Below are 26,335 nucleotides of genomic sequence, written 5' to 3'. Positions count from 1 at the left end.
ACCAAACATCCAAGAATGCGCGAAAGTTTCCTACGAACATTTTATCAAAGATATAATGAATTATTCTTTGGAAGGTTGTTGGCGCATTACACAAATCGAAGGGCATTGGGATATATGCATGGATGCTATCCTCTACCATGAAAGTGGTCTTCAACTTATCCTCATTCTTGATTGATATTTGGTTATAACTAGAGAACCCGCCCATAAATGAATACATTTTGTGTCCAACAACTTCAAGTAATGAATCTGTGAACGGAATCGGGAAGGGGTCTTTTATAGTGATGACATTCAAGTAGCGAAAATCAACATAGATCCTAATCTGGTTCGCCTCCTTTAACGATATCACAATAGGTGAGTGTAGTGACCCTACTCTAAGAAAAGAATTTAATAACAAATAATAAGAATAAAACTAATAAACAATATTATTAATATAATAATATAATAACAACAACAATAATACAATATAATATTAAATTATAAATGAATGTAAATTAAATTAATGACAGAACTATAAATGTTCAATCTGAAATGAATAACAATTAATTTGCAATTACATCATATAAAAACATATCATATATTTACTAGATCTTGTTATATGAAGATCATAATATAAATATTATATTAACAAATTGATAGATAAACACAACCATTAGTAATAATTAATTTTATAATTATGAATACTAACAAAATAATGAAACACATCACAACCATTTTGGAAGGTTGCAACCCTCCATACTGACACGGATATATTAAGGCATTAGATGAGAGGAAAGGAAAAAAGATAAGGATATTCGGAATGAAGAAAACATACAGGATTTTCAGAGGTTGAAATGGGGGGGATTAGATAATCGAAGAGGAACAAAGTCTTTTGGATTGAAGACTTGTAGCAATTGTAGCAGGCCAGGCCTGTAAAGATGATAATCTGATTATCAGAGCATTGAATACCAATAAAAAACAATGAACCAGAACATATGGAGGAGAAGTAATAGGAAATAATAGATATGGACAATCATCAAATATAGATAATCAGTGAACGAAGATATTCTTTTCAATACTCAGCAACCTCGTATGAAGGAGATATATTAGATAGACTAGATGTCAACAATAAGGAAAATCCAGCGTTGGAAAGGTTAAGATATCAGATCGTGAAAGACAGCAAACAGGAGAAAATATATAGAGATACAATGAAGATAGAATACAATCAGCACAGATAGTAAGAAAGAGACAACACCAGGAGACATCCACATATGTTAATGGAGAGATGAGGTGAAAATATAAAACCAAATCGTGTATAAGAAGTGTTGGGGATGTACATGTATTAGGAAATAGATTATTGCAGAAACCGAAATGATAAGAAAGAAGCAAAAACAATCAAGCCATCAGCTGTGCTTGGAGTCATCATTATTAGAAATAGGATATGGTACCGATAGAACATAAAATACATATGCAGAAACAGAATATAGTGAGCACTTGGGAAAGGACATTGTGGGATACACATCAATTGATTGATATCTCATCCGCCTAACATTATGTGAAACCCTTAAGACATTAATCACAAATATATTCAATACCCATTCACCAACTTGTATATGTATCGAGTCAGCAATGGATAGAAAATAGCTACTATGTCATCGCTTTTCTTATATACCACTACAATTAGCAATTGGTGATATCTAGTAATGGTCGGAAGCCATATAAAAACGAAGAAGGATTATGGAATCTGTTTTGAGACATCTACTTTCCTTATATAGATATATATTCTATAAACACTTAATATGCTAGAAATGGCCCAACTTTCGATGATGTTCATCTTAGACAAGAGGATGTGAATCCTCTTCAATAAATTGGAAGGAGACATCAATTGCAAGGAGAATAACTGGTCGGACAATAATTTATTAGCATCAGAAAATAAACAGAAGACAGTGACTAAATCTGCTAAAATGCGATAATGGTTATTTAAGGAATATATATATATATATTTTCATACCCATAATCAATTATCCTGTGTCAGAAACTCAAGAACCAAAGATGTATATAGATGGAGTTTTTAAGTGAGCTGTTCTACCCAAGATGACCTCTAAACAATCATAGATAGCATGGCATTACCTAAGTCACATGATGGTATTTATGGTGTGTAAAGAAAAGATTATATAAGAATAATTCTTTAGCGATGATAAAAAAATGTGTGATTATTATCAGAAAAACATGTATGAAGAGGCCATTGGACCGGGGACATTATAGTGGTATCGGAGCATGATCTTGTCATTCTGTAGGGTGAATCTTAAATGATGACCAACATATAAGAACAAAAATTGTCATCAAAGGCATATTTAAGAAGAATGAGAAATGATGTGTACAGTCAACAAGAAGAATATACAATAGCTTTGAATAGGTAGACCAGATAGTAAGCGATAATAAGGGGAACTAATTATTTTAAATGACAAATATACGAAGCGAAAAGCTTAAAGCAATGAAAAGCATTAGTGACATGGCTGCGGATGATCATCATTTAGATTAACGACGAGTTTATATAATTGGAAAATGACAAAAGACCTCACCCACTAAGAACACATAAAGATTGAAGACTATTCAAACTCTTAACAGATTGATGTATAATCCATATCAGAGCTACTCAAATAACATCTTGGAAACAGTAACTTATCTATGCAGATATATCATCTATTATGGATCAAGCAAGGCATAGGCAATAGCAAATATCAGATCACATCGACACTTGGTTATGAGTAACTAAGTAAAGGATTCCTCATTTGCATCAAATTGGAAAATATAGATTAAAGCAAAGACATTCTAAGTTGAGCATTATAATTCCTAGTGTGGAATTAAGGCAGAGAGCTAACCTCTATGATGAACTTCACAAGATATTCTACAATATTCTTTTGAAAGTAAGGCAGGGAAACAAGTATTCTCTGAAGGATAGTATATACTATTAAGGAAAAACACATGTATAAGTAAGGATGGATACACCCAAAGTGGGTATCTATAAGGCCTAGGATGAGGAAGAACTCCCTTCTAGGAAGGATGGATATATCAAGGTTGATTATCCATACGGTCTTAAGGAGAGAAGTGTTGTGAGGAGATGATGCATAGCTGGAGAGCTGTTCTAAGTTGTCCAAGACAACTAGAATCCCAAGAAGCACTCCCCCAGGAGTGTAAGCATTTGATCACAATCTCTCCTTAAGAAGGGCTTAAGTAAGGTCTTAACGAGAGGAAGTAATATGAGGAGATGGTGCTAGTGGAGAGCTGTTTTATTAATTAGAGCCCCAGGAAGTACTCCCCCAAGAACTAAGCATCTGATCACAACCTCTCCTTAAGCAAGGATTAAATTGGGAATTAGGATCTTATGTTTTAATGACTTACAAGATTGAATAATATTCTTATCATGGCTTTAGAGTACTAACATGTGATGCAGGTCTACCCGTTAAGGAGCTAGTCACCACTAACTTCGGTAGTACGAAAATTGTAATTAGAAGAAGGAATCTACCGAAGATTTTAACATGTGCATGCTTCCATAGAGTAGGCTTCCCAAGTTTCTTCCATATCTCCTCCGGAAGCACATCTACCTCCGACCCACCATCAACTATGGCATCGGTGAGGATTGTTACGAGGATACCCATCTCAACGACCACAGGGTACCATCCATTTTTCAATGTGAGTAACATAGGGTCTGCTATTGATCCTCCCAAAACGTGTGGCTGTTGTGTGGTGCTAGAACTTGGTTGTACGGTGCAGGTATTCAGTATTGTTGTCTTCAACTGGGGTAAAGTGTGGAGGCCTCATATTTTAATTGGAACCTCTATTTGCAATATCCACCCTAGTATGCTATTCTCGGCCTCTGTTCATACGGAGGTACTTGTAGCCACATGGGAATCCCCCTTCGCTTTCATTGCCTTATCTAATTCCTCTTTCGCCTCCTGTACTCTCTGCTTCTCTGTACAGGGATTAGGGTACATGGCTTGGTTTGCTTGATTACGAGTGATTCTTAATACTTCTTCATCTTGAATGTTGAGTAGGTTCATAGGAAGCTTCTAGCAATTGGCTTCTTCATTTCTGCGGCGTTTTATTCTTCTCATTGTATCGAGTGAAGTGGCCGCATTGGTTGCACGACCGACATTGAATCATCAACCGACCCTTCGAATCGTATTGTATCTGGCTTTTTCTCTCATGACCTTCCCTTCCTCCTCGCTGGTTATTTTGGAATCCGCCAAATGGCGCATTGTTTGTTTGTTGGTTGGCGATGAATGCCCCAGAGGTAGATGGTTGTTCCTAGGTGAAAAGTACTTGTGGCTCCTCATCTTTATGTTATACAGACATTACTTGGTGGAATGGCCCATCACTTAGTAGATGTCACATAATGACTTTTTCGAACACGCTCCTTTTGTATGCCCGCTTTCTTTGCACTCCGTGCACCACAATTCTCCTTCATTCCGCCTTTTGCCTCCTTTCATTGTTTTGAACTCTCGCATCATGCATTCCATAGCCTTTTGTAATGCTTACACCTTTTCATTGGATTCATCATCGTTGCTACTCCCCTCGTCTGATGATTCATCACTCTCGGATGATGACTTACTTTTCTTCTTCTTCTTTAATGTTTTACTTTCGCTCTCCAGACTCATAGCTCTGTCATTTGAATCATTGTATGACATTGGTGTTAAAATCCTCATTTTTCTTCTTAGAGATGCATTCAATCCGTCAACAAACCATCTCTTCTTCAATTAATCCCCCAGTTGGGTTTCCATCTTCGTGAGCAATTCCTTCAACCTTCTATTGTAGGCTTCGACATTTTCCTTCTTCCCTTGCTTAGCACCGTATATCTCTGTGACAATCTCATTATCGTCCCAAAGCAGTTTAAATTCTACTTGGAATTCTTTTCTGAGATCGTCTGATGAACCTATTTTCAATTTGTCCATGTCTGGATACCAATCGATGGCAACACCCTATAGGGTTGTAGGAAATTGTTGGACCTATTTGTCTTTATCGGTAGCCCCATTTTCCGCCCAGTTAGTTTTGCATGTACGACAATATTTGACAGAATATTCCTTCCCATCATTAGTAAATTTTGGGTAGTTTTGGTTTCTGCGACATGATTCTTCTTATTTGTCTTGGTTGAACTACTTGTGTTCCCAAATTGCTTGGATTGGATTGTGGAAGGTTTCCCTGACCATCGTGCAATGTCCTCCCAACACTTCCCATTGCCTCAATGTCTTCAGCTTCCTTAGCTTCCTCTTCTCCTTTCCACCTAAGGTGTGTTGGATAGGTTTAAAAATTGATTACGTGTCTCTTCAATAAGACCCAATCTTTGTCGTATCTCGTCCAAAACTTCCTCACTACTTCTCGCTTGCTAGTTCTAGCAAACCAAACTGCTCCCCTTCAGTTAGTGCACCTCCCGTGACACCCTTGTGGTCACCCTCTATGACACCTTCGTGGTTCCCTTTGGCGAGTTTCTTTAGCCTTCGTCTTCGTTTGGTTTGTTGTGCAAGAATTAGGGGTTGGTGTTTGGCATGTATGACATCAATTTGGTCCCTTCTATTTCTATCCTTATTCAGTGTATTTGGCATATATACTTCTCATTCATGAATTTAGAACAACATGAATAAAAATAACACCTTTATTTATGTATATTCTCCGTACATCATTATGGGTCGTCAATGTGACCATTATAGAGTTGGGTCATCAATGCTATCGTTAGAGTTTAGTGCTCTTTTCACTCACACACTTCTGACATTTCACTCACATTTCCCATGGCCCAGGGCTCATGCATTTGATCTCTAATAGTTTTCATCACATTCCTCAAACTCCCAACAGTTGTCTTCCACGAAGTTTGGAAGGGTTTATTGCCTATGTTGTTCCCACTTGATTTTCTCAGGGTTTATTGCCTATGTTGTTCCCACTTGATTTTCTCTTGTTGCCTTGTTTTCTCTAGAAACACTTGTGCAAACAATCGACTAAATTGATGCAACAAGGGCTTTGTCATGAGGCTCACATTCAGTGAGTTCCAAATAGTGTCCTCTTGAACCCCTTCACATACAACTTCTCTCCATATGAAGGTTTCAATACTCACGCAAAACAAAATATGAAAGTTTGCAGTCAATTCATGCTCGCCTTTGTATAGCTTGGTTATTCCGTTTTCTTTGGTTCTCATGTTCTCCCCAAGAGGCGTCCCCTTTATTTCACTCTTTGTATGCCATTGTTCATGTCGCACTCCCCTGATTCAAAAATCGGCAATGACGTCAAATGTTTACCGTTACAAGTAAACAGGTTTAATACATAACAAAAAAGTAAAGAATGTAACACTGAGTTTCATAAATTGAACTACTGACTCCATTAATGTTCATGGCAATACAATATAAGATAATGAACTTCCGATTGACATGTAATGCCGCTTAGGTAGTGTACATATAGTACTCGAAGGGGTGCGACTCAACCGTCGCATTCCAACTACCCTCAGTACCAGACAACTTACACAGTTAACTAATAACTATTCCCGAAGGTTTAAAAACTATTCTCAAAGGTTACAATTATTCTCGACAACAAGTAACTCCCCTTCATTAGGGTTATTTGTGCACTTGGATGAAGGAGACAAGGATAAAGAACTTAAAGGGGACATGGTGGATCTCCTTGAGAACACCTTATGAAGAATAGGGAGACTTCCTAATGGAAACAAGGATTGGGAAACAAAGTTGAAAATTTAGAGAAGAGAATATTGATACCATTATGAAGGAGGCAATCAAGACGTGAATGACAAAGGTGGAGGGCTAGACGACCCATGTGTAGCTAAAGGTGCGAAAAGCTCACAAGGACATGGAGGAGGAACCGACTCATCAAAGTCTAATAATGTGCACAATACCTATGGTACGTGGCAAATGGGGATCCTTTGGAGAAGTAGAAGTTGCCTAAGTTCAGTGGGGATAGATCAAAGGATCTAGCTCACCACTATAAAACACTTGCAAGAATATGGGAAGCAAATGGCCAAGATGATCATGACTACTGGTTGTAGGCTTTTCTTGCCACCATATGAGCGATTGTGATAGATTGGGACAAAACCCTACTAGCAAGGCACAAGACGACTTGGGATGACTTGAAAAAAAGCATTTTAGGAGTTCAAATTTCTCTGTGATGATGACAAAGTGGTACCAAAGATCTACAACTCAAAGCAAGGGAAAAATCAGACCATATGGTCCTACTATTAGAGGTTGAAATTTATCATCAAGTTAGACAATTAGCCAACAAATGGCTTAAAGAAAAAGTGGTTCATCAAAGGGATGAACCCCTCCCTTTGAAAGAAAATGAAGGTGGTACTACCATCCTCATATGTAGAGGCCTTCAATTGGCTTTGAACATTGAAAGTGAAAACAAGACATCAAAAGGAAAGAAACAATCTAGTGTTGATGATAGTATGAATGGTGAAAGAGAAGGGGAGTCTTGCATGATATTGGCTCTTGGAAGGACATGATGAGGATGATGAAAGAAATTTGAGAACAAAAGGGAATTGCTAAGGTAGGCAAACACAAGGAACTATGGTGTACCATGTGTAAGAACGAAGGGCACACCAAGGCTAATTGTCCCAAGAAACTATTATGTGACATTTGTCAAGTACTAAGTCACTCAATTGAGGAGTGCCCATACAACTTAAAAGTAAGAACACATGAGCGCTCTTTACCCATGGAGAGCAAGCAACTCCACCAACCACACCAAACGAATTATAATGCTTTGCCCCATAGATACTGTAACAATGGACGAGAAAGCAACAATTATAGTAACAAACAACACACCAAGAAGTTGCATCGAGTACAATGCAAAAGGGCGCTTGATGATACAATGTAGGAGATGTAGCGAATGGGACCATTTCGCACAAGAATGTCAAAGCAATCAAGGTGGTGAAAGAATGTTGTGCAGGTTGTGTGGGTTGAGGAACCATGGAGATGTTGACTGTCCCAAGGGAAAGGCTGTGAACATGATAGTAGTAACAAGTCTAGTAGAGGAAGTGATGACAAACACTAGGTCCAAAACCCAGAAAGCCATGTACCCAGATCCACCATGGGGAAGGAAAGGATGAAGGAAGCTAGAAGAGAAATACATATGGAAATGGAAAAGCAATAGAGACAAACCCATGAGGCTGCAAGTGCCCCAACTTGGTCAAAGTCTAAGGCTAACATCATAACATAGATGTTGCAAGCCACTGCATCTATATGGGTGGTAGACCTTCAAGACACCTTGCCACAATTGAAAGTGGCAATCACCATTACCAAGGAAAGGACAAGAACATAGATGGCCAAGAGGACCTTGTGCTCGCCAAACCAATGTTACTTATTTAGGTAGAAATGAAGATCATGGATCACATAGTTATCAATACCATTATGGATGGAGGATCTGGAGTAAATGTACTGCCAAAAGAGACATGAAAGGCACTGGGCAAACCAACACTTTGGCAGCCAACATTTCGTTTGGTGAGAGTAGACCAACATGGCATAAAGCTACTCCAGACACTCATGGCTCAAAAAGTGATTTTGGGAACACATAAATGTTTTCTAGACTTCGTGATCATTACTCTCAAGAGGAAGGGGTACAATGCTCTCCTTCGCAGAGGTTAGCTTGTCACAACAAAAGGCCAACTGTAATTGGAAAAAGAACACACTATCCATTGAGAGAAAAGGGAAGATACACATCATTGACCTAGAAAACCAAATAGTAAGTCAAGAGTTAACATCAGATTTTGAATCAGGGTTGGGGAGTACGACGAGAACAGACAGATAGAGCCAAATGGTGAGGCCATACTAAGATTCAAAAGTTGCTTGGAAGATGAAACTAGTTCGCTTAATGGGTTGTTCTACTGGTAGATGGATGAGTATGAGGTATTCCAACCTAGTTGCCACATGTTGGAAATAGCGAAGATAAAAGGGAATTGGGACACATACCTGACATAATATGAGGAGTACAAGGAAGGGGTGGCCAATGTGGATGGAACCTTTACCCATTTATTCAGGAAAGATGAGGAAGTGAATTACAAGGCACCAAGTACAAAAAAAAGAATTTGGGAAAAAATGAAGACTAAAAGGTGATCTTGGTGGGCTATGATTAGGAACCTATATTGAAGGAGATTCCATTTAAGATAAAAGGGAATTGGGATATGTACCCAACACAATATGAGGAGTACAAGAAAGGGGTGGCCAATGTGGATGGAACCTTTATGCATTGATACAAGGCACCAAGTACAAAAAAATAAACTTGGGAAAAAATGAAGGCTAAAAGGTGATCCTGGTTGGTGGTGATTAGGACCTTGTATTGAAAGAGACACCATTTAAGATAACCGTATTAAAAGGATATAAAGGACCTGCATGACAAACCAAAAAGAAATATAGTACTTCCACAAAGGTCCGTACTAAGGATAAACAAGAGCAATAAAGCAGGGAGATAATAAACAACACAACCCATACTAGAAACCAGAGGAAGTCAATCCCAAGCTGTACAACAATCATCACCATGTCCACACAATTCGTACGACTAACGCTTAGAGATATCAGTATGAGGGTGGAGAAATCCATACTACAATGGAGGTTTCCATACAAGGGTCATAGGAATGATTTGTACAAGGGCCCACATGAATGAGAAGACATAAAGGAGACCATAATTAGAGTCTCAAAGATAGGGCATTCACAAGCAATAGGTCTAAGTTGGACCTCTGCTCCTTTTTAGATGACCCTTCACATAGAGAAAATATACATAAGGGGGAGGATGGTATCATATATCTTAATACCTTCAATCTCTTTGGTCATAGGGCTCAAGGTTTACCATTTGTTAGTTAAGTGAGTGTTTGTATAAGATATGCATTGAAACTGGTCATATTTTACACTAGGATTGGATCTACTATCTTTGCTCCCTTTAGGAGCTGAAAATTGAGGGGTATTTAATGTTCAAATGCTTCATTTAATATAATATGTATGGTAGATGCCATTGCCTCTATTAATGGTGTCTAGCCCTTAATCTTTAGGAGGTTGTAACCCTTACACATTGATCGTTGTAGGGCCTTCCTTGGGATTCTATAGTTCATAAGTTGATCACTATAATGTTCTCGATTTGTCTTGCTAAATGATGATGGTACAGATCTGATATACTTCGTTGTGAACAAGTAAATGATGTGCATATGGTGTGGAGAAGTGTTTGACCATACTGTGTAGAGGTTGTTGGTGTACAACGAAGTATGTTGTCGTATGGTGTTTGTTGGGTTTGATCGTACGTTAACAGTAGGTTGACTGTACGGTGAGTGGAAGGTGTTACACCAAGACAACTGTACAAAGTGGGAAGAGGGTAGTACAATGAGAGGATGAGGGGCTGTACAATTTGGAGTGGAGATTGTATGGAGTGGTAAGATGGTAGTACGGTGAGAGGATGAGGGGGCCCATACAATTTGGAGTGAAGGCCTTACGGTGAACAAATGGAATTGTCGTATAGTGGAACAAACAAAATGCTGTACAAGTACTAAGTGTTATGTGCGTAGGCGATATGACAACTCACAAGTCAAAAATCAATGAGATTGTATGTGCTCCAGCTAACATAAATAAGATAGATGCCAAACATTCACTAATAGAGGGATACGCCAAGGAAGACTAATGTATGCAAATTATCACCGAACATAGAATATATATCAGCAGACCAAGATGGGGCTCTAGATGTGCCAAATAGGGAAGATCTCTCACTTTTGAAATGGCGAACCATAGAGAACTCCAATAGGAATTTGTAGAACAAAGAAATTATCCAAAATTGCATACCAACTACCTACATGTCGTGCTTAAATACCCTTTGGAGGAATTCCCAAGGGTTTACAAAGATAGCCGATGGCCACACCTATGAAAACAATTAAATAAAAATGGGTCCGAGATATACTAACTCAATCGGTGGTTTGATTAATTATTTATTCTATGACAGGAACATTATAGTCCTCTCATCCCAAAAGTTGCTTGTTAGAAGCAAATGCAATGCCAGATGCTGCAAAATGTGTTCACCTTCCCAAGTCACGTAATCCAATGACAAGCGTTTCCAGCGTACCTAGTATTCCCTTAGGGTACGGTTCTGTAGAGTCTTCTCCTATACATCAATGATCTCGACCGGTTCTAACATGAGCTTCCCTTCATTGAGTGGTGAAAGATCTTTGGTTATTGCGATGTTCTGTCTCACGACTTTCTTCAAGTAGGAGACATTAAAGATGTTATGGATGCGGCTTCCATTTGGGAGTTCTAGTTCATAGGCAACTTCACCAATGCGGCGAGCTACATGATAAAGACCATAAAAACGTGGCTTCAATTTTTCTTTTCCTTTTGCCTTCAATGAGGATTGCCTGTATGGCTGGAGCCTGAGATAGACCAAGTCTCCCAGTTCAAAACTTTTCTCGATCTGGTGTTTGTCGGTATAGATCTTTTGTTGATTCTGCGTACTTTGTAAGTTCTCCTTGAAGAATCTTAGGATGTCTTTCCCTTCCTGAAGTTAGTCCCTCGCCCTTGGTGTGTGGCTGTCACCTAGTACCATGTCGATAAATGAAAGGGGTTCATACCCGTATAGTGCTTTGAAGGGTGCCATTCCAATGGACATGTGATAAGTAGTATTGTAATGGTATTCGCCCAGGTGCATCCATTTGACCCATAGTCATTACTGTGCTAAAATATAGTTCCGGAGGTAGCCTTCTAACCACTTGTTCACAATCTCTGTCTGTCTAAGGGTGGTAGTTAGCAGTTGGTGACAATTCTATTCCTACCAATCGAAATAATTCCGTCTAGAAAATATTGAGAAAACTACCATCCCTGTCACTAACAATGTTTCGGGGTAACCCGTAAAGAGGAAAGAACTTCTATGAAAAATAAGTCTGCTACCTATGTGGCTTGGAAATCTGAGGAGATAGCAAAGAAGTGTGTATACTTCGTGGTGTAAGAGCACTTAGCCATCATATAATTAAAAGAGATCATAATTGATTCTTTAATGATTTATGTTCATTCATATATGTTTCAATGCCATTCTATGTAATAGAATCCAATTGAGAAGAAAAGTTGTAACAAAAATGTAATCTTGTCCACTTTGTCATAGTTAAGGTCCTAATTGGTTTAATATGTAAAAAGTTGCAAAATGACCCTCGAAAGGATAATAACCATGTAAAAGGTTATTAAATGGTCATTTCAAAATGTCTTTAATGTTTATGCAAAGTCATGGCATCACATTTGTCAAAAGTCTCAAAAGCTTTCAAGAAGGTGAAGAGTTGCAAAAAAGTGCAACAATGTAAAATTGCATTAAAGCTGTAAAAGGAAGTCCAATGGTCATGGGTGTTATTTGTAAGGACTAAATTGGCCAATAAACTATAAAATTCATTGTAAGATCGGACCAAATCAGAATGGAAGGAATTAGTAACATTTGAAACAAAGTTTAGAGTGATTCTAACTTGTTATTTTGATTGGCTTTTAGTTATATTGTTGTTTTTGGGCTTTGTACAGCCATGCACATCCTGAAAACAATATATTATTGATATGACATTGCTTTCGAGTCAGTATTATTTTCACGGTCTAGCCATCTTCATGTCATAACCTTCAGATTACAGTTGCCTTTGAGAAATAAACTTATGATTGTTGTTGTTTAGGGTTTGGAGTATATCAATTCATTTCTAGTTTAAGATGCAGTTCAACACTAAACTATTTGTCACTTAAACATGTTCAATATCTTTTTTATTTTTATTTTTCTAATAGTTTTTCAAGTTTCAATTGATATGGCTAGGATTATAACTTTGAAAAGCAAGAAATCCATTAGTGGGATGAAAGTGGTGTTGCTGAAAATGGTCAAATATGCTATAGGAGAATATTTGATGCATGAAGGGTTAAAGTTGTTGTTAGTAACAGTATGGAACTTTTTCAAAATAGTTTCACATTTCTCTAAGTTCAATTTGTTATTCGATTGCTTGAAGTTGATCAATCAATCGACTCTTATATTTTTAATTTGACATTCACTTTTTGAAAAATATAACTAAAATTTACTTTATGTTATGTTTTTAAGTTACTTTATCATTTAAATTTTCACTTAAAGTAACTATAGTGCACTTTATGTTGTATTTTTAAGTTGATTTTTCACTTAAGTGACTATATTAACTATATGGTTCAATTTAATTTTTGACATTTAAATCAAATACTCTAGTAAATATTACTTATTAAATGAAATTTACACATTATATTGTTAATATGATAATATAAATATAATTTATGTCTCACTTAAATAATATTTTATCAAAATTAAATTGGCATGTGCTTAAATGGATAACTTAAATGTGCAATACATTTTAAAAGTGGACCTTTCTGATGCAATTGCATGTAAACTCAACTTAAATGTGCAATGACATCTTAAAAGTGGACCTGTTTGATGCAATTGCATTTAAACCTAACTTAAATGTGTAATGACATCAAAAAGATGCGCTACATGTGCTATATGCATATGCATCAAAATTGCGAGTTTTTGCCTTGAGTTGCATATGCAAGTAACTTAAACATGTCTTTACACCAAAAAAGTACGTTATGCACCAAACACATGTAGTTGCACCTCCAAAACCCGTTTTTGGGTAAAAAACATGTTTTTAAAACATGCATATGCACCAAAAGGTGCGTTTTGCCTTGGGAGAGCCCATTGCATGTTTTAAAAACATGTAATGGCCTCTAAATGGTGTGTTTTGCTCCATGTTGCATTTTTAATATATGCAAACACCTCTAAAAGGTGTGTTTTGCATTCAAACACGTATTTGCTCTTCTAAAACCCGTTTTTGGAGTTTGAAGAGAAAACTTCATGCATTTTGCCTCCAAGAACATGTTTTTGATGATTTTGCTTGGATTCTTCTATGAAATATCTTCAAATCTTCTCCTTTAGGGTCATTCTTGCAAATCCAAGTGTTCTCATGGTAAAAACATTGAATCTCCTTGCTAAAAACGTTATTTTTCATGCTCTTATTGACCCATATTTTTGAAAAAACATCCATTTTATAGTGATTGAGGATCACAATTTTGCTTGGAGAAGAGGCATTTTGGCATATTTATCCATTTTCAATGCACCAAGGATCACGTTCTTGCATTCTTAAGTGAAAAACATTACATGCAATGCATTGGAAATCCACTTTTTTCCCAAAAATGTCTCAAGAGCTTGCATTTGCTATAAACATTGAAGTTGGAAGCATTTTCAGGGCATGTTTTTGGCATTTTGCATTGAAAATGCCTCATTTGCTGCCCATTACAAATTCCTCTTGCAAAATTTGAAAAAATCTAAGTTTGTTGGAGAATCTTTCAACATTGGAACTTTTTCCTCCTCCATTTTTGGAACACAATCATCATGTAAGTGAACATTTTCCTCTTGCTAATTAATTTGTGCTTATCTTGCTAAATTTTGTGCATATTTTAGCCTGATGTTTTACACTTGTTGATTTTGTTGCCATGGAAAATGTATTTTTCCTTTAAAAATAATGAAATGGCTCATTTTCATGTTTTGGTTTTTTCCAAAACTCCAAATTCGAAATTGCATGTTGAAGTGGTTTGCTTGTTGACATGTTTGAGTCTTTTGCCAAAGGTACATTCTTTTGAAGTTTTTTTTGTGTTTTGTGTGTTTTCTTTTCGGTTTTTTTTTTTTCATTTTTGGAGAAGTTCCAAGTTCTTTTTCAAGAACTTGGTCATGTTTCACTCCACTTCACCTTCCATTTCATGCAAGAGCATCATCACATTCCATTTCCATCTTTCAATGCCACAACACTTTGCATCTCGTTCATCAAATGCGATTACATGTATTTCATCCCATCCATCATTTGCATGCACATGTAATCTCATTTTCCATTTCCATTTCCATTTCCATTTCCATTTCCACTTATCTCACTTTCCACATCCAATCGCACGAGATGATTACATGAGGAGTCTTATATGTAATTGCATTTCTAAAACTCATTTTTAACTTAAAGACACTTTTTAAAAGGTCAAAAATGTCACGTGCATGTTTTCCCATGTACTTTGACTTCACCTTTCTACAAAGACAACTATAAAGTTCACTTCGCCTTAAGTTACATTGCATTTCCATCTTTCCATATGCACTTACACTTCCATGATAAAATACATGTTATTCCACTTCCCATGTCATTACGCATTTCATCTCATCTGTCATTCACACTTACATGTAACCTCATTTTCCATCTGTATTCGCATCTCATCTCATTTCCCATTCCTCATTACATGTTGCATATACATTCAATTCATTTTCCGTGCAATGACATCTTGAAAGCCCAAGTCACTTTTTGAAAGTCAATAATTTTCATTCGCACACATTCTCATGCATTCCACCTTAATACATATTCATCTCCTTCCATTTCCACTTTCATAATTCTTTCACTCCATCTTCCATTTCTATCTATTGCATATGTATGATGTCTCTTTTGAGATTATCTCATAGGGTCTACAAAGTATGAATTCCATACTCAAACTTTTGTTGCTGATCAAGAATCAACCTTTATGGCAATTTCCTTTGATGATGTGTTTATGTTTTGGGATTTTTGTGTTGCAGTACAAGCGCAAGAGATGCCCTCACCATCTAAATCTAAGGGCAAAATGAAATACCAGTTTGATAAAGAGTTGGCTCATGCAACTCTATCTCATGTCACTTCCATTCTTGACGTGTTTGACACAAAGATTGGATATGTAGATATAATTGATTTTCTACAGAGAGTAGAAACTCCTATTGGTCATGAAATGAAACGTATCAACAGAAGTCATTCACTTGGTTTCTACATTTCCCATGGCTGCCATGGAACTTGAGTTTGTTCTTGGATGTGTGAAGTGTTTCAACCTAAAGACAAAGACAATCCAAGATGCTAACGGTAAAATTATTATTAGTCTTGATCTAGAAGTTATCGAGCAAATTTTCAAAGTGCCGCATAATGCAGAATGCGTAGATTTGACCATATATCTATCTTTAGAAATGTGGAATGAGAAAATGGGAGATTATCAGAAGTATGTAAATCAATATTGGTTAGATACTAAGAGAAGTAACTTCTCAAGATGGCCTAAGACCACTCATAGATCTAATTTCAAGCAAGAGTACAAAGATCTTATTATTCTTCTTAGCAGGGTTTGTGGTTTTAAAGATTCCACAAATTTTGAACCATAGATGTATAAATTCATCCAGATCATGGAGAATAAGGAGCATATCTTTTGGGGAGAACTAATTAGCACTACATTCTATCAACGGTTGCTCAGTGTGGGCACTTCAATGCCTTTCTATATGAATTCCTATCATGTTTACATTGTTGTTGCCATGGGATCTTTCTCTAGACTCTCAACCAAAGGAGATCGCCTTCATATTCCAATTTGGGATTACTATGATAAGATCACTCTCGCTAATAGTAAGTTCCATTACAGAAGAGTTCAAGATGCTTTCTTTGGGCATTTCCGGTGTTTGTTTGATAGAGAGATATCCATCAAAAGGGTAACTGATGAAGCTTGGGAAAAGGTAAATCAGTATGGTTGTATCTTTATCCAGTTTCTAACTTTTACTTACTTGAGGGTTGGGTACTTTAAAGGTGAGCCATATACTTTACCTAGGTATGCTACTGATGGAGCATTCTGATGGAATTAGCCGGACAACTCATGGAAGTTCAATCTGATTAGCATGCTTTGCATAGGCCTGGTTTTGGTATTTCTTCTACCAAACCCTTGACAATTGGTAATTATTAGATCAATTATGTACATAAAGCAAAAAAATATGCAAGCGGAATTGTAGCTAATCAGTTTGAAGAAATTCAAGGCCAGATTTGACTTTGATTTCAGAGACATGAATACTCAAATCAAGAGAGCTTTTACACATGTTCATGAAATTGAGGATGTTTGGTTTGACATGTGGATAGAATTAAATATAATGAAGATAGATTACTGCAGATTAACTTTGCAGCAAATCATTAATCTTAACATGCTTGAGATCCCATCAGATTTCCAAATTGAAGATGATGGCAATGTTCTTGATCCTGAATATCATCAGGAAGGTTTTGATAAAAGGTGCTCTTTTCCCATTCAATGGCAGCAGAAGGAATTTACATCCATCCTTGATAAATTTCAATCCATTCTAGCAAACACCAACAAGTGGTTGAAAATTAAAGGCCTCAAAAAGGGTAATCCTAAATTGGGTTTGGATTGTGGAAGTTTTGGTCCTCTTGGAAGGAAGTCACAATTGGAAATTACTAGTAAAGATGGATCTTTTTCTTCTGATGTGAAGAAGTCTCTTAAATTCAAGTTGAAGGTGGAAAGGGATCTATATCATCTCAGATCCTTGAACCAATTCAGGAATTAGAAGAGGAATCAAATGAATAGTTAGATGAACAATCAGAGGAAGAATTAGAGGAAGAAGATGAGGAGGAAGAGGGGAAAGTTATGATCATATCTCCCCCAATACTTGCACAGAGTTATGCACCATCCATGCATGAAGCACCTTTTCTGGATGAGATAGATAATGATGTGGATTCATTTTCCATTGTTTTCACATCTTCTATTCCAGCTTCAAAAGTCAACATGTTGGGTCTAACTATATCTTCAACACTCCTCCCATTTTAACAAATGAACAATATGAACATTTGGGAAGTGTGTTCGAAGATTTTCCAACTCTCACAGAAGGTCAAGTTTCTCAACTTGATACATCTCTGACAGGTTTTGAGTTATTTATGATAGAATCCTCTCACCATGCACCCATGAATTCAGCTGTGCAAACTGAGTCTTGCTCAGTTACAACGGAGATACAATTAGGATCAATGCCAATGTTCTCCATTGTACCTATTTCCACAAATGAAAGTTTCAGCTTGCCTGCATGGTTGAGCAGGATCACAATGAAGAGAAGGAAAGTGGTTGTACCTTCGGATAATCTTCTTTAGTTGATTCAGAGAAAACCAAGTTTGTTGAGGTTGTTGAGCCATTGACGGACAAGCCTGTTAAAGAGCTTGCCCAGTCTGATTACAAGTTCACCAATGTAGAAATCGGGAAGTAGTAAAGATTGAGTAACTTGCAAGATGCTCAAGATGCATTGGCTAATGTGTCAAAAAGAAATCATGAATTTTGGGAAAAGAAGAATCATCTCAAACAGGAGGTTACTCATTTAAATGAAGTCATTCGGCAACAATTTTCTCAAAATGTTGTTGTTATGTCTTAAACATCCAAGGAAAGGAAGTTGTTAGATCCGTAACTCTGATCAACATACTGATTTGACTATGCAGATCGCATAGACCCTAGCATTCTCGAAATGCCTTATGAAGGCCTAGATTTATATTGCTCCTTTGATAGGCATGATCGACATCTCCCTTGGGTTTTATTTGTTTTAGTGTTAAACTTTAACTAATCCTAGTTAATATTGTTTACATGTCATGACATCCTTTAGGTGCCAATTATGAGAAAGAGTTTATGGGCCAACCTAGATAGGGTCATGTCCCTTTAAGGGACATGCCCTTTGGGTAAGATATCTATGTAGGGTTTGGTTGTAGTTAAAGGACACACAAAAAGAACATAAAATCTGCTCCTTTAAGCAAGTCTTCCCTATTCGAATACGTTCAGAAATAGAAAATTTCAGAATAATTAATATATTATTGACATCTGTTTATACAAGTCAGACTTAAAGGAAGATCATCTTCAGCAACCACAATAGAAGGTACAATCTAAAGTTTGATCACATAGAATTTGCAAAAACTTTATAGAAGTTAGTTGAAGTTGCCAAGTCTTGGATAGGAGATGTCATTTTTGAAGGCGTCCAAGCGATTACAGATATAGTTAAAATGTTTAAATTTATCAAAGATATGTTTGAAATGGAGCAATGCTTGATTCCCTCTTTGACACAAGAAGTGGATGATTTGAAAGAGATTCTCAATGACTGGGATGAGATTGTTAAATTTGATTTAGATGTCATGGTTTCATGTGACATTCTTCTTTCATGTAAAATGTTTTTTAGATATCAAGGGCTTATGGGCTACAAAGAAGAAACATTGAAAAAACTAATAACAAAGTTGCAATCAGCCCTTGGAGATTTTCAAACAATAGAAATGGGGATCACATGTCACTTGAAGCAAACCGGTTGTTAGGTTCTTGATGAACACGGTAATTTGATTGCAGTTAAAAGAATGACTTCAAAATATACAATCAAGGTCAATGATGATATAGATTTTGGCTCTCACAAAATGAACAAGTTTGCTTCATATAATTCTTTGGCAAAACACTTGCAAGTTTCTTTGACAACAAATTCCAAGGTTGTGCAATCAGCATATGAAGATGCAGTAAGGATAGAAGCAATATCAAAGACAATGGAGATTTCTGATCTTCCTATAGTGCATGATGTTATCATCAAATTCAAGGCACTAAAGAACAAGTTTTAAGATTGTTATTTTATTTTTATTTTTCTTTGTAGATCAAAGAGGATGCATTGCATGAAAAGATGTAATTACATGAAATGTGAGTTGCATATGCAATTGCATGTAACCCAATAATTTCTCTTCTAGTTAGACTTGGTCAAAGTTGGTTGAGTTGCTCCCACTTTTTCCTCCATCTTTTTCTCAACTCCTTTGCCTATATAAAGGAGTGCCCTCCTATTGTAAAATCGTCTTTTATTATATGCAAGAGAGCTCTGGAGAAATTGTGCCAGTAGAACTTTGTTTATAATTTGCATATGTTACTTTTGATTCATGTAGTCATGTGTTCTTAATAATTTAGTATAAAATGAGTTCATAAGCAATTGGAGATAGAGCTTTGACTAGGAATAATCATAGAGATATATAGTTAGAAGCTTGCTTTGTAGTTTATATTTTTTTTTTTGATTCACAAAATAGTTAAGATATATTTACTTTTAGAAGTCTTTGTACCCTATTAGTAAAGCTTATTTATATAGAAATACGACTGGATTTAGAGCCAAATTGATACACTTTCAGCTAGCCATTGAGTTAATGTTGGTTTATCAGTATCACCTTTTCATCTTTAGATAGAAGTGTAGTTAGGGATTTCACCTTGCCCATTACTCGCTCCACGGGTGAGTGGATTCTTTCTTGAAAGTTAAGAGGAAAGAATATTGGTAACACCCTTTATAAAATTTCTCAACTTCTTGCTTACCTTGAGTTGATCCAAGGAACAGTGAGAAGGGGGAGCCTTCCTTTTAAGGTAGGAGAGACTCTGTCTCACACATTGTGGCTGGTTATCCTATTTTGCGACTAGATTTTATCCAAAACTGTCGGTTGCAAAATATCCACCCAACAAAAGCCATCTGCATAACCCTATAGTTATGTAATATAACAGCATTATTAACCAATAGATTCTAATAATAATATACACTCACATTATTACATTTGCACATTATGCAACTTACATGATCGGTCTTCTAAAAACAGAGTGGCTTAAATTATTCAAATTGTTTTCTAAAGGAAGAGTTTCATCCTTGAATTTACAAATAACAACTAATGATTATATTTTGTCCAACCTTGCATAAAATGGAAAGGTCACTTCACCCTATTTTAAGAGAGGTATAATTCCGTTGAGAGGGTGTTACCCTGATGAGAAATCTATTTTAATGGCAATCATATTCTTGATTAAAGTTGAGATTTGTGGCCACCATGTTTGCTTGGCAATTTATCTTGTGGAATTTCATCGAGACTCTTGATTGTTTGGAGATCAAGTTATAACTTCTGAGATAGGTCAGACTAGGTCAGTATTCTCTCTGATGATTCATATACTAGAAGTTTATAATATGTTAGTATTTTTTTAGGTGACTTTCACCTCATGTCTCTAACGGAAGCTTGACTGTCTCAAGTGATTCTTGCCTTTGATTCCTTATAATTTTTTCTGTGTTTTTCTATGGAAAATTGAGGTTTATGTAAAGAGCACTATAACAAGATCTTTCTTTGTATCTAAGTTGAGAGAACGTATTCTGTAAACTGCAGTCTTGTGAAAAATAATACATAGCGTCAACTCCTTTTATCTTAACTTCAACTTCACAATAAACAAAAACACTTCCAATGGGATAATCTTATCCTCACCAATCTTTTATGAATTTAAAAGTGTGAGAGAATGAATTAGTTATCACTTTTGAAGGCCAAGTAAAAGACAAAAATTTCCTCCGTTCAAGCTTCTTTTGACACCTCAAAAACAATTTACAAGATGACAGTATATGCTTGATTTTGACATGCCATTTGATTACTTGTTTATCTGATTAGTGTGGTTCCATTTGTGCCAGTGTAAACTGGGTTAGTTTTTCATCTAATGCAGAGTTTGGCATTTGCTAGTTATTTGTTTCTGCTCTGGCATGAATGGGACTACTTGTAGTCCACTTTCTTCCATGTTTTCGAATATATATATATATATATTGTAGTTCTTGTCCCAAACTTGATAGTCTTTTTTTGGTGTACCCCATCTTTTCAGTCCTCAAAAGTTACTATAATGGTTACTTATTCTATCAATTTTTAAAGAAATGATACAAAAACTCTCCTGCAAGAAATTCTACTGTAAAGTGTAAATTCGTCTGATAAATGCAACTCTTAAAATTTTCAAACTGAGCAACACTGACTGTAGCATTCTTCTTACAAATGATTTTATTTGCCCTTTCTACATATGGGATGCTAACTAACAATTTTGACATCTACAGGTTGAAATAAAAAAGGATGACACACAAAATGAGATTCGGATTTTCACCGATGCAGGAAGAGTTTTGAGACCACTTCTTATTGTGAAAAATAAAAGGTTATGCATATCCAGACGGCAATTTGAAAACTTCAAGAAAAGTCGTAGCCCTTTCAAATATCTCATGAAAAAGGGCATCATTGAATTATTAGGTGTTGAAGAAGAAGAAGACACTCAAATAGCTTGTGGAATAAATATTTTAAGTATGGCTGCAAAGAACTCAGACTCTGTACAGTTTACTCACTGCGAGTTGGACCCGTCTTTTTTATTGAGCCTCAATGCAAGTCTGATCCCCTTTGCAAATCGGAATCTTGCAACAAGAACACTTCTTCAATCAGAGAAACACTCAAGGCAAGCAATAGGATACTATACGACAAGTTCCCGCACAAGATGTGATACATCTTCACACCAGTTATTTTATCCTCAAAAAACATTGTTTAAGACTGTGTCTTCTGATTGTCTCAAGAAAGTGGAGCTCTATAATGGTCAAAATGCTATTGTGGCTGTCAATGTTCATTATGGATATAACCAGGAAGACTCTCTAGTTCTAAACCATGCCTCAATAGATCGTGGGCTGTTTCGAACCATGCATTTTCATACATTCACATCAGAGGCAGATCATGATGACAGTGACTCTAAAAATTCATCCAGGATTGCAGTAGATTTTGGAAAGCCAAACAAAGAAAATCTGAGAGTAGATAAGCTTGATGATGATGGATTGCCTTTTATTGGTTCAGACTTGTACAGTGGGGACATATTAATTGGAAAGGTGAGTTCACAGCCCTCTGAGGCAAATTTCAGCCTCAAATTGAAGCATACCGAACGAGGAAGGGCTGACCAAGTTTTAATGGTCAATAATGATGATGGAAGGAGGTTTGCAAGGGTGAGGTTAAGAGAAGCAAGATCTCCAGCTCTTGGAGATAAGTTTTCAAGCATGCATGGCCAAAAAGGAGTTGTAGGGTTTATTGAAGAGCAAGAAAATATGCCTTTTACATTAGATGGCATTGTTCCAGATCTTATCATAAATCCACATGCATTTCCTTCAAGACAAACACCTGGACAACTTTTTGAATGTGCCTTATCAAAAATAATTGCGTCAAGTGGCATTGTTGGTGATGCCACACCTTTCAGTCCTATCACCATTGAATCCATTACTGAACAGCTTCACAGGTTAGTTTTGTCATAAGCTACCCATTCAAAACTAAGGAAAACTATTTATATTGTGAGTACATACTAAAACTTCAATGTAGAGCATTCCATTTTAGGAAGGACATAATGTATATTCTATATTTTTTTTATTATAGGTATGGCTTCGAACAATGGGGTAAAGAGCAGATGTACAATGGGCGGACAGGGTATAAATTGCGATCAAAGATTTTCATTGGCCCTACATACTATCAGAGGCTCATCCATATGGCTGAAGACAAATTGAAATATCGGAATCATGGTCCAGTACACCCTTTAACACGACAGCCAGTTGCTGATAGAAAACGTCATGGAGGGGTTAAATTTGGAGAGATGGAGCGTGATTGTATGCTAGCACATGGAGCAACTGCCAATCTATTGGAAAGGCTATTCTATTTAAGCGATTTCTCAAGTATGCACATATGTAGTCAGTGTCACATGGTCGCAACAGTGATACTCAAGGAGGGTATAAGAGGACCATATTGTCCTTTCTGTAAAACTGCAAAATATGCTGTTAAGGTGAATGTTCCTTATGCATGCAAATTACTCTACCAGGAGCTATTCAGTATGGGCATATGTCTGAAATTTTCAACTGAATTGTGTTGACAAGGCAGGGAGTTCAGGTTTATTAGGAAAGACTATATCGATGTCAGTTACAGTACATTACATGATATACAACAGATTAGTGTTCAATTTTTGACCAATATCAAAAACATCTGTATAATGTCCATGGCTAGATTATTGTTGATATGTAAACGAAAATAAGCATAATGCTAACAAGGCTGAAGTTAGGTAAGTCTCTGTCAAGAATGTTTACAGCTTTGCAGGATATAATTCTTAGTCTATTGCAAGTCTTTGGATTCTTGGAATATTAACATAATATGATGTATCCTTTCATATTAACTTCTTTGAAGTTCAGAATGTCCAAGTACAGAATTTTGAAAATAATTATATCTGTAAATGACATTTGCCAAACTTGGACATTGATAGCTCCATCTCTTTATAAACACGAGAAAGCTCCTATAGATCGGAATGTCGATTTTGATTAGATCATTATAAACTGTAATATAACATTTAACCTTAACTGTGGCATAGATTGCTCACGTGGGCCCTGCTAAACTACGGACTTGATAGTGGCTATATACAATAGGCGTTTTTGTTTACACATGCATTAATTGTACTATTGCCTAGTTGAGAAATTGTTGTGTGCGACAGCATAGGTAAGTTGTGAAAGGCTTGAGTTTTCTAGAATTAACTTTTGAATACCCGATATATGCTGGTGATGAAATCTTAATCAAGAAGTAAGGGTTCCTGAAGTGTGGGATACACAGATTTAAAATGTGAGTATATGTTCATGGAATGATTGATTACCAGGTGTGGTAGGAGAGCTGCAAGCCAATAAACTTTTCATAGGTGTTATTAGAATTGAAGCGTTACAAAGATTATAATGCATCTTGTTGACTCTTGCATGGATGGTTGGAACCAACAAAGAATCTTTATCGAGGGCGATGTGCTGCTGAAATGTATATGTATGTGCACGTAGAATGATTATGCTGATGATTTAGGTGTTTTTATTCGAAGCATTTTAATATATTACGGCCCCATGGTGATTCACTTGGAATATTAAATAAAAACAGCTTTTTTTCTTTCTTCTTTTTCTGGTTAGTGGTACGGAAAAAAATCATATTTGAAAATAAAACAACTGGCATGGAATTGGTACACCTACAGTGGTAAGGAAAAATATTCATATTTGAAAATAAAACACCTGGCATGGAATTGTTACACATATGATAGTTTCTTTGAATATATCTTAATTAAAATTGTTGAAGGAAGGAATTTAGAAATTTTAATGATGTATATGAGATGAAGTAGTCTAAGGGATCAAAAGCCAGAGTGTGAACACATTGTCAGATTTCTTTCTATGTTATTTCTTTTATTATGAATATTGACCAAGAAATTTGTCAATATGTGAAGCATTGCTCTCTCAAATAGCTTCTTTAGACTGTGTATCTTCAAAATATCAAACACAAAGTTTGCTAGTATGAAAGTGCTTTATACATCATTCTGCTCTAAATTTTTACAAGTTGTCATAGATTCTCTGTGAATATACAATATGAGAAAACAATATTTTTTGACAAGTTGTCTATATATATATAAAATTTGACAAGCTAAAAATAGTTTGATGTCTAGTCAAATTGCATTTCTTATGGATAATATATCCTTGTAATCATATCTTTGATTATGCAATAGCTCTGAGAATCTCTACCAAAGAACTATGGCAGCCACCTCTTGATTATACGATTATCAACTAAGATAAGATGTAATACAAAATCAAAGATGCAAGAAATTGTGAAGTAATTGGAAGCCTTGTAGTAGTTGGAGAGGGTACAATATCTAGCCAATGTTTCCAACATATTCATTTGAATTTAAGTCAAAGTTGTCATGACAAAGTAAGTGTTGCATATTAGAATAATATTCAATGATTAAAAGAAGATTAAACAAATTTATATGATAAAGGTATTTTATTGATTTAATTAAGTTGTCTATTTTTAGTGTTTTGTGTGAGTTGTATTATGTTTCTTTGCATGTTTATTTGGTTTCATCTTCCAAATTCTATATAAAGAGGTAAATTTAATTATTATCAATATTTTGATATTTGATATAATAAAATATTTTGCATTGTTTGTACACAATATTTGTTAGATTGTCACATGAGATTTTTTGCTGCATGGGGAAATTGTGTGGTGGTGTTTAAAATTAAGGGCGTCTATTTTATTTAAACTAGTGGTGATTTCTTATACAAGTCATAGGTTTCTTTTTATGTTAAATTTGTGACTACTTTTTGGTAAAATATGATAATCGAGCTGCAAGGTGTAAATTAAGTTAAATCTCGGTAGAAAATCAAGGTAACAAATAAAGGAAAATCAAAATTAGTTTTGAAAGGGAACTGTATATTTTTTAATGCAAAAAATTGTAAAGGTTCAATTATGCTATAAGCAAGAATTTTTTTATAAAAAAATTGCAATTTATTTTTATATAAATTATTGTTAATATAGAGAAATCACAAGTTCATTTACCAAAACTTGTAAGTAAATCTGTCTAAAAATCATGTATTTCATTGCTTTTATATATCATGATGATGTTTTCAAACCATAGATCTTCTTGTCATCCAACATAATGTTGCATGTTTTCCTTTTGTGAATAGAAAATTGTATGACTAGCTTAGTGCCATGGCTAGGGTTTCAAAAACTATGTAGCTATGATCTTAATGGAGTTTGCAATGGTCAATAGTAAATAAAATCAATGTCTAGCCTTTATGTTGCCATCTTTTTAGTGTGGAGTATGAAATTTAGCTTGGAAATTGTATGTGAAGGATCAAGAGTATTGTAAGTCATTTGGTGCCTCACATGTAGATGTTTTTGAGTCATTTGGTCCCTTGCATTAGCCTCGTGTTG

At 35.8% G+C, this 26,335-nt stretch overlaps 1 protein-coding gene across 2 annotated transcripts in view; it reads left to right on the top strand.

Annotated features, from left to right (window-relative positions):
• The window catches only part of LOC149569106 (DNA-directed RNA polymerases IV and V subunit 2-like), a 261,527-nt gene extending 237,484 nt beyond the window's left edge, over positions 1-24,043 (top strand). For both annotated transcript variants that reach the window (XM_089821887.1, XM_089821888.1), the window contains exons 7-8: positions 21,661-22,865; positions 23,000-24,043. In XM_089821887.1, coding sequence (XP_089678013.1) covers positions 21,661-22,865; positions 23,000-23,486 — 1,692 coding nt within the window. In that variant the 3' untranslated portion in view covers positions 23,487-24,043. The remainder of the gene's footprint in view (positions 1-21,660; positions 22,866-22,999) is intronic.
• Positions 24,044-26,335: the final 2,292 nt, after the last annotated feature.

The sequence above is a fragment of the Cupressus sempervirens genome, chromosome 3 (genome assembly GCF_028749045.1).
Source record: "Cupressus sempervirens isolate cs-2001-9-10 chromosome 3, ASM2874904v1, whole genome shotgun sequence".
NCBI lineage: Eukaryota > Viridiplantae > Streptophyta > Pinopsida > Cupressales > Cupressaceae > Cupressus > Cupressus sempervirens.
Note: the sequence above shows the minus strand (reverse complement) of the source record. Positions and strands in the feature narration are given on the sequence as shown.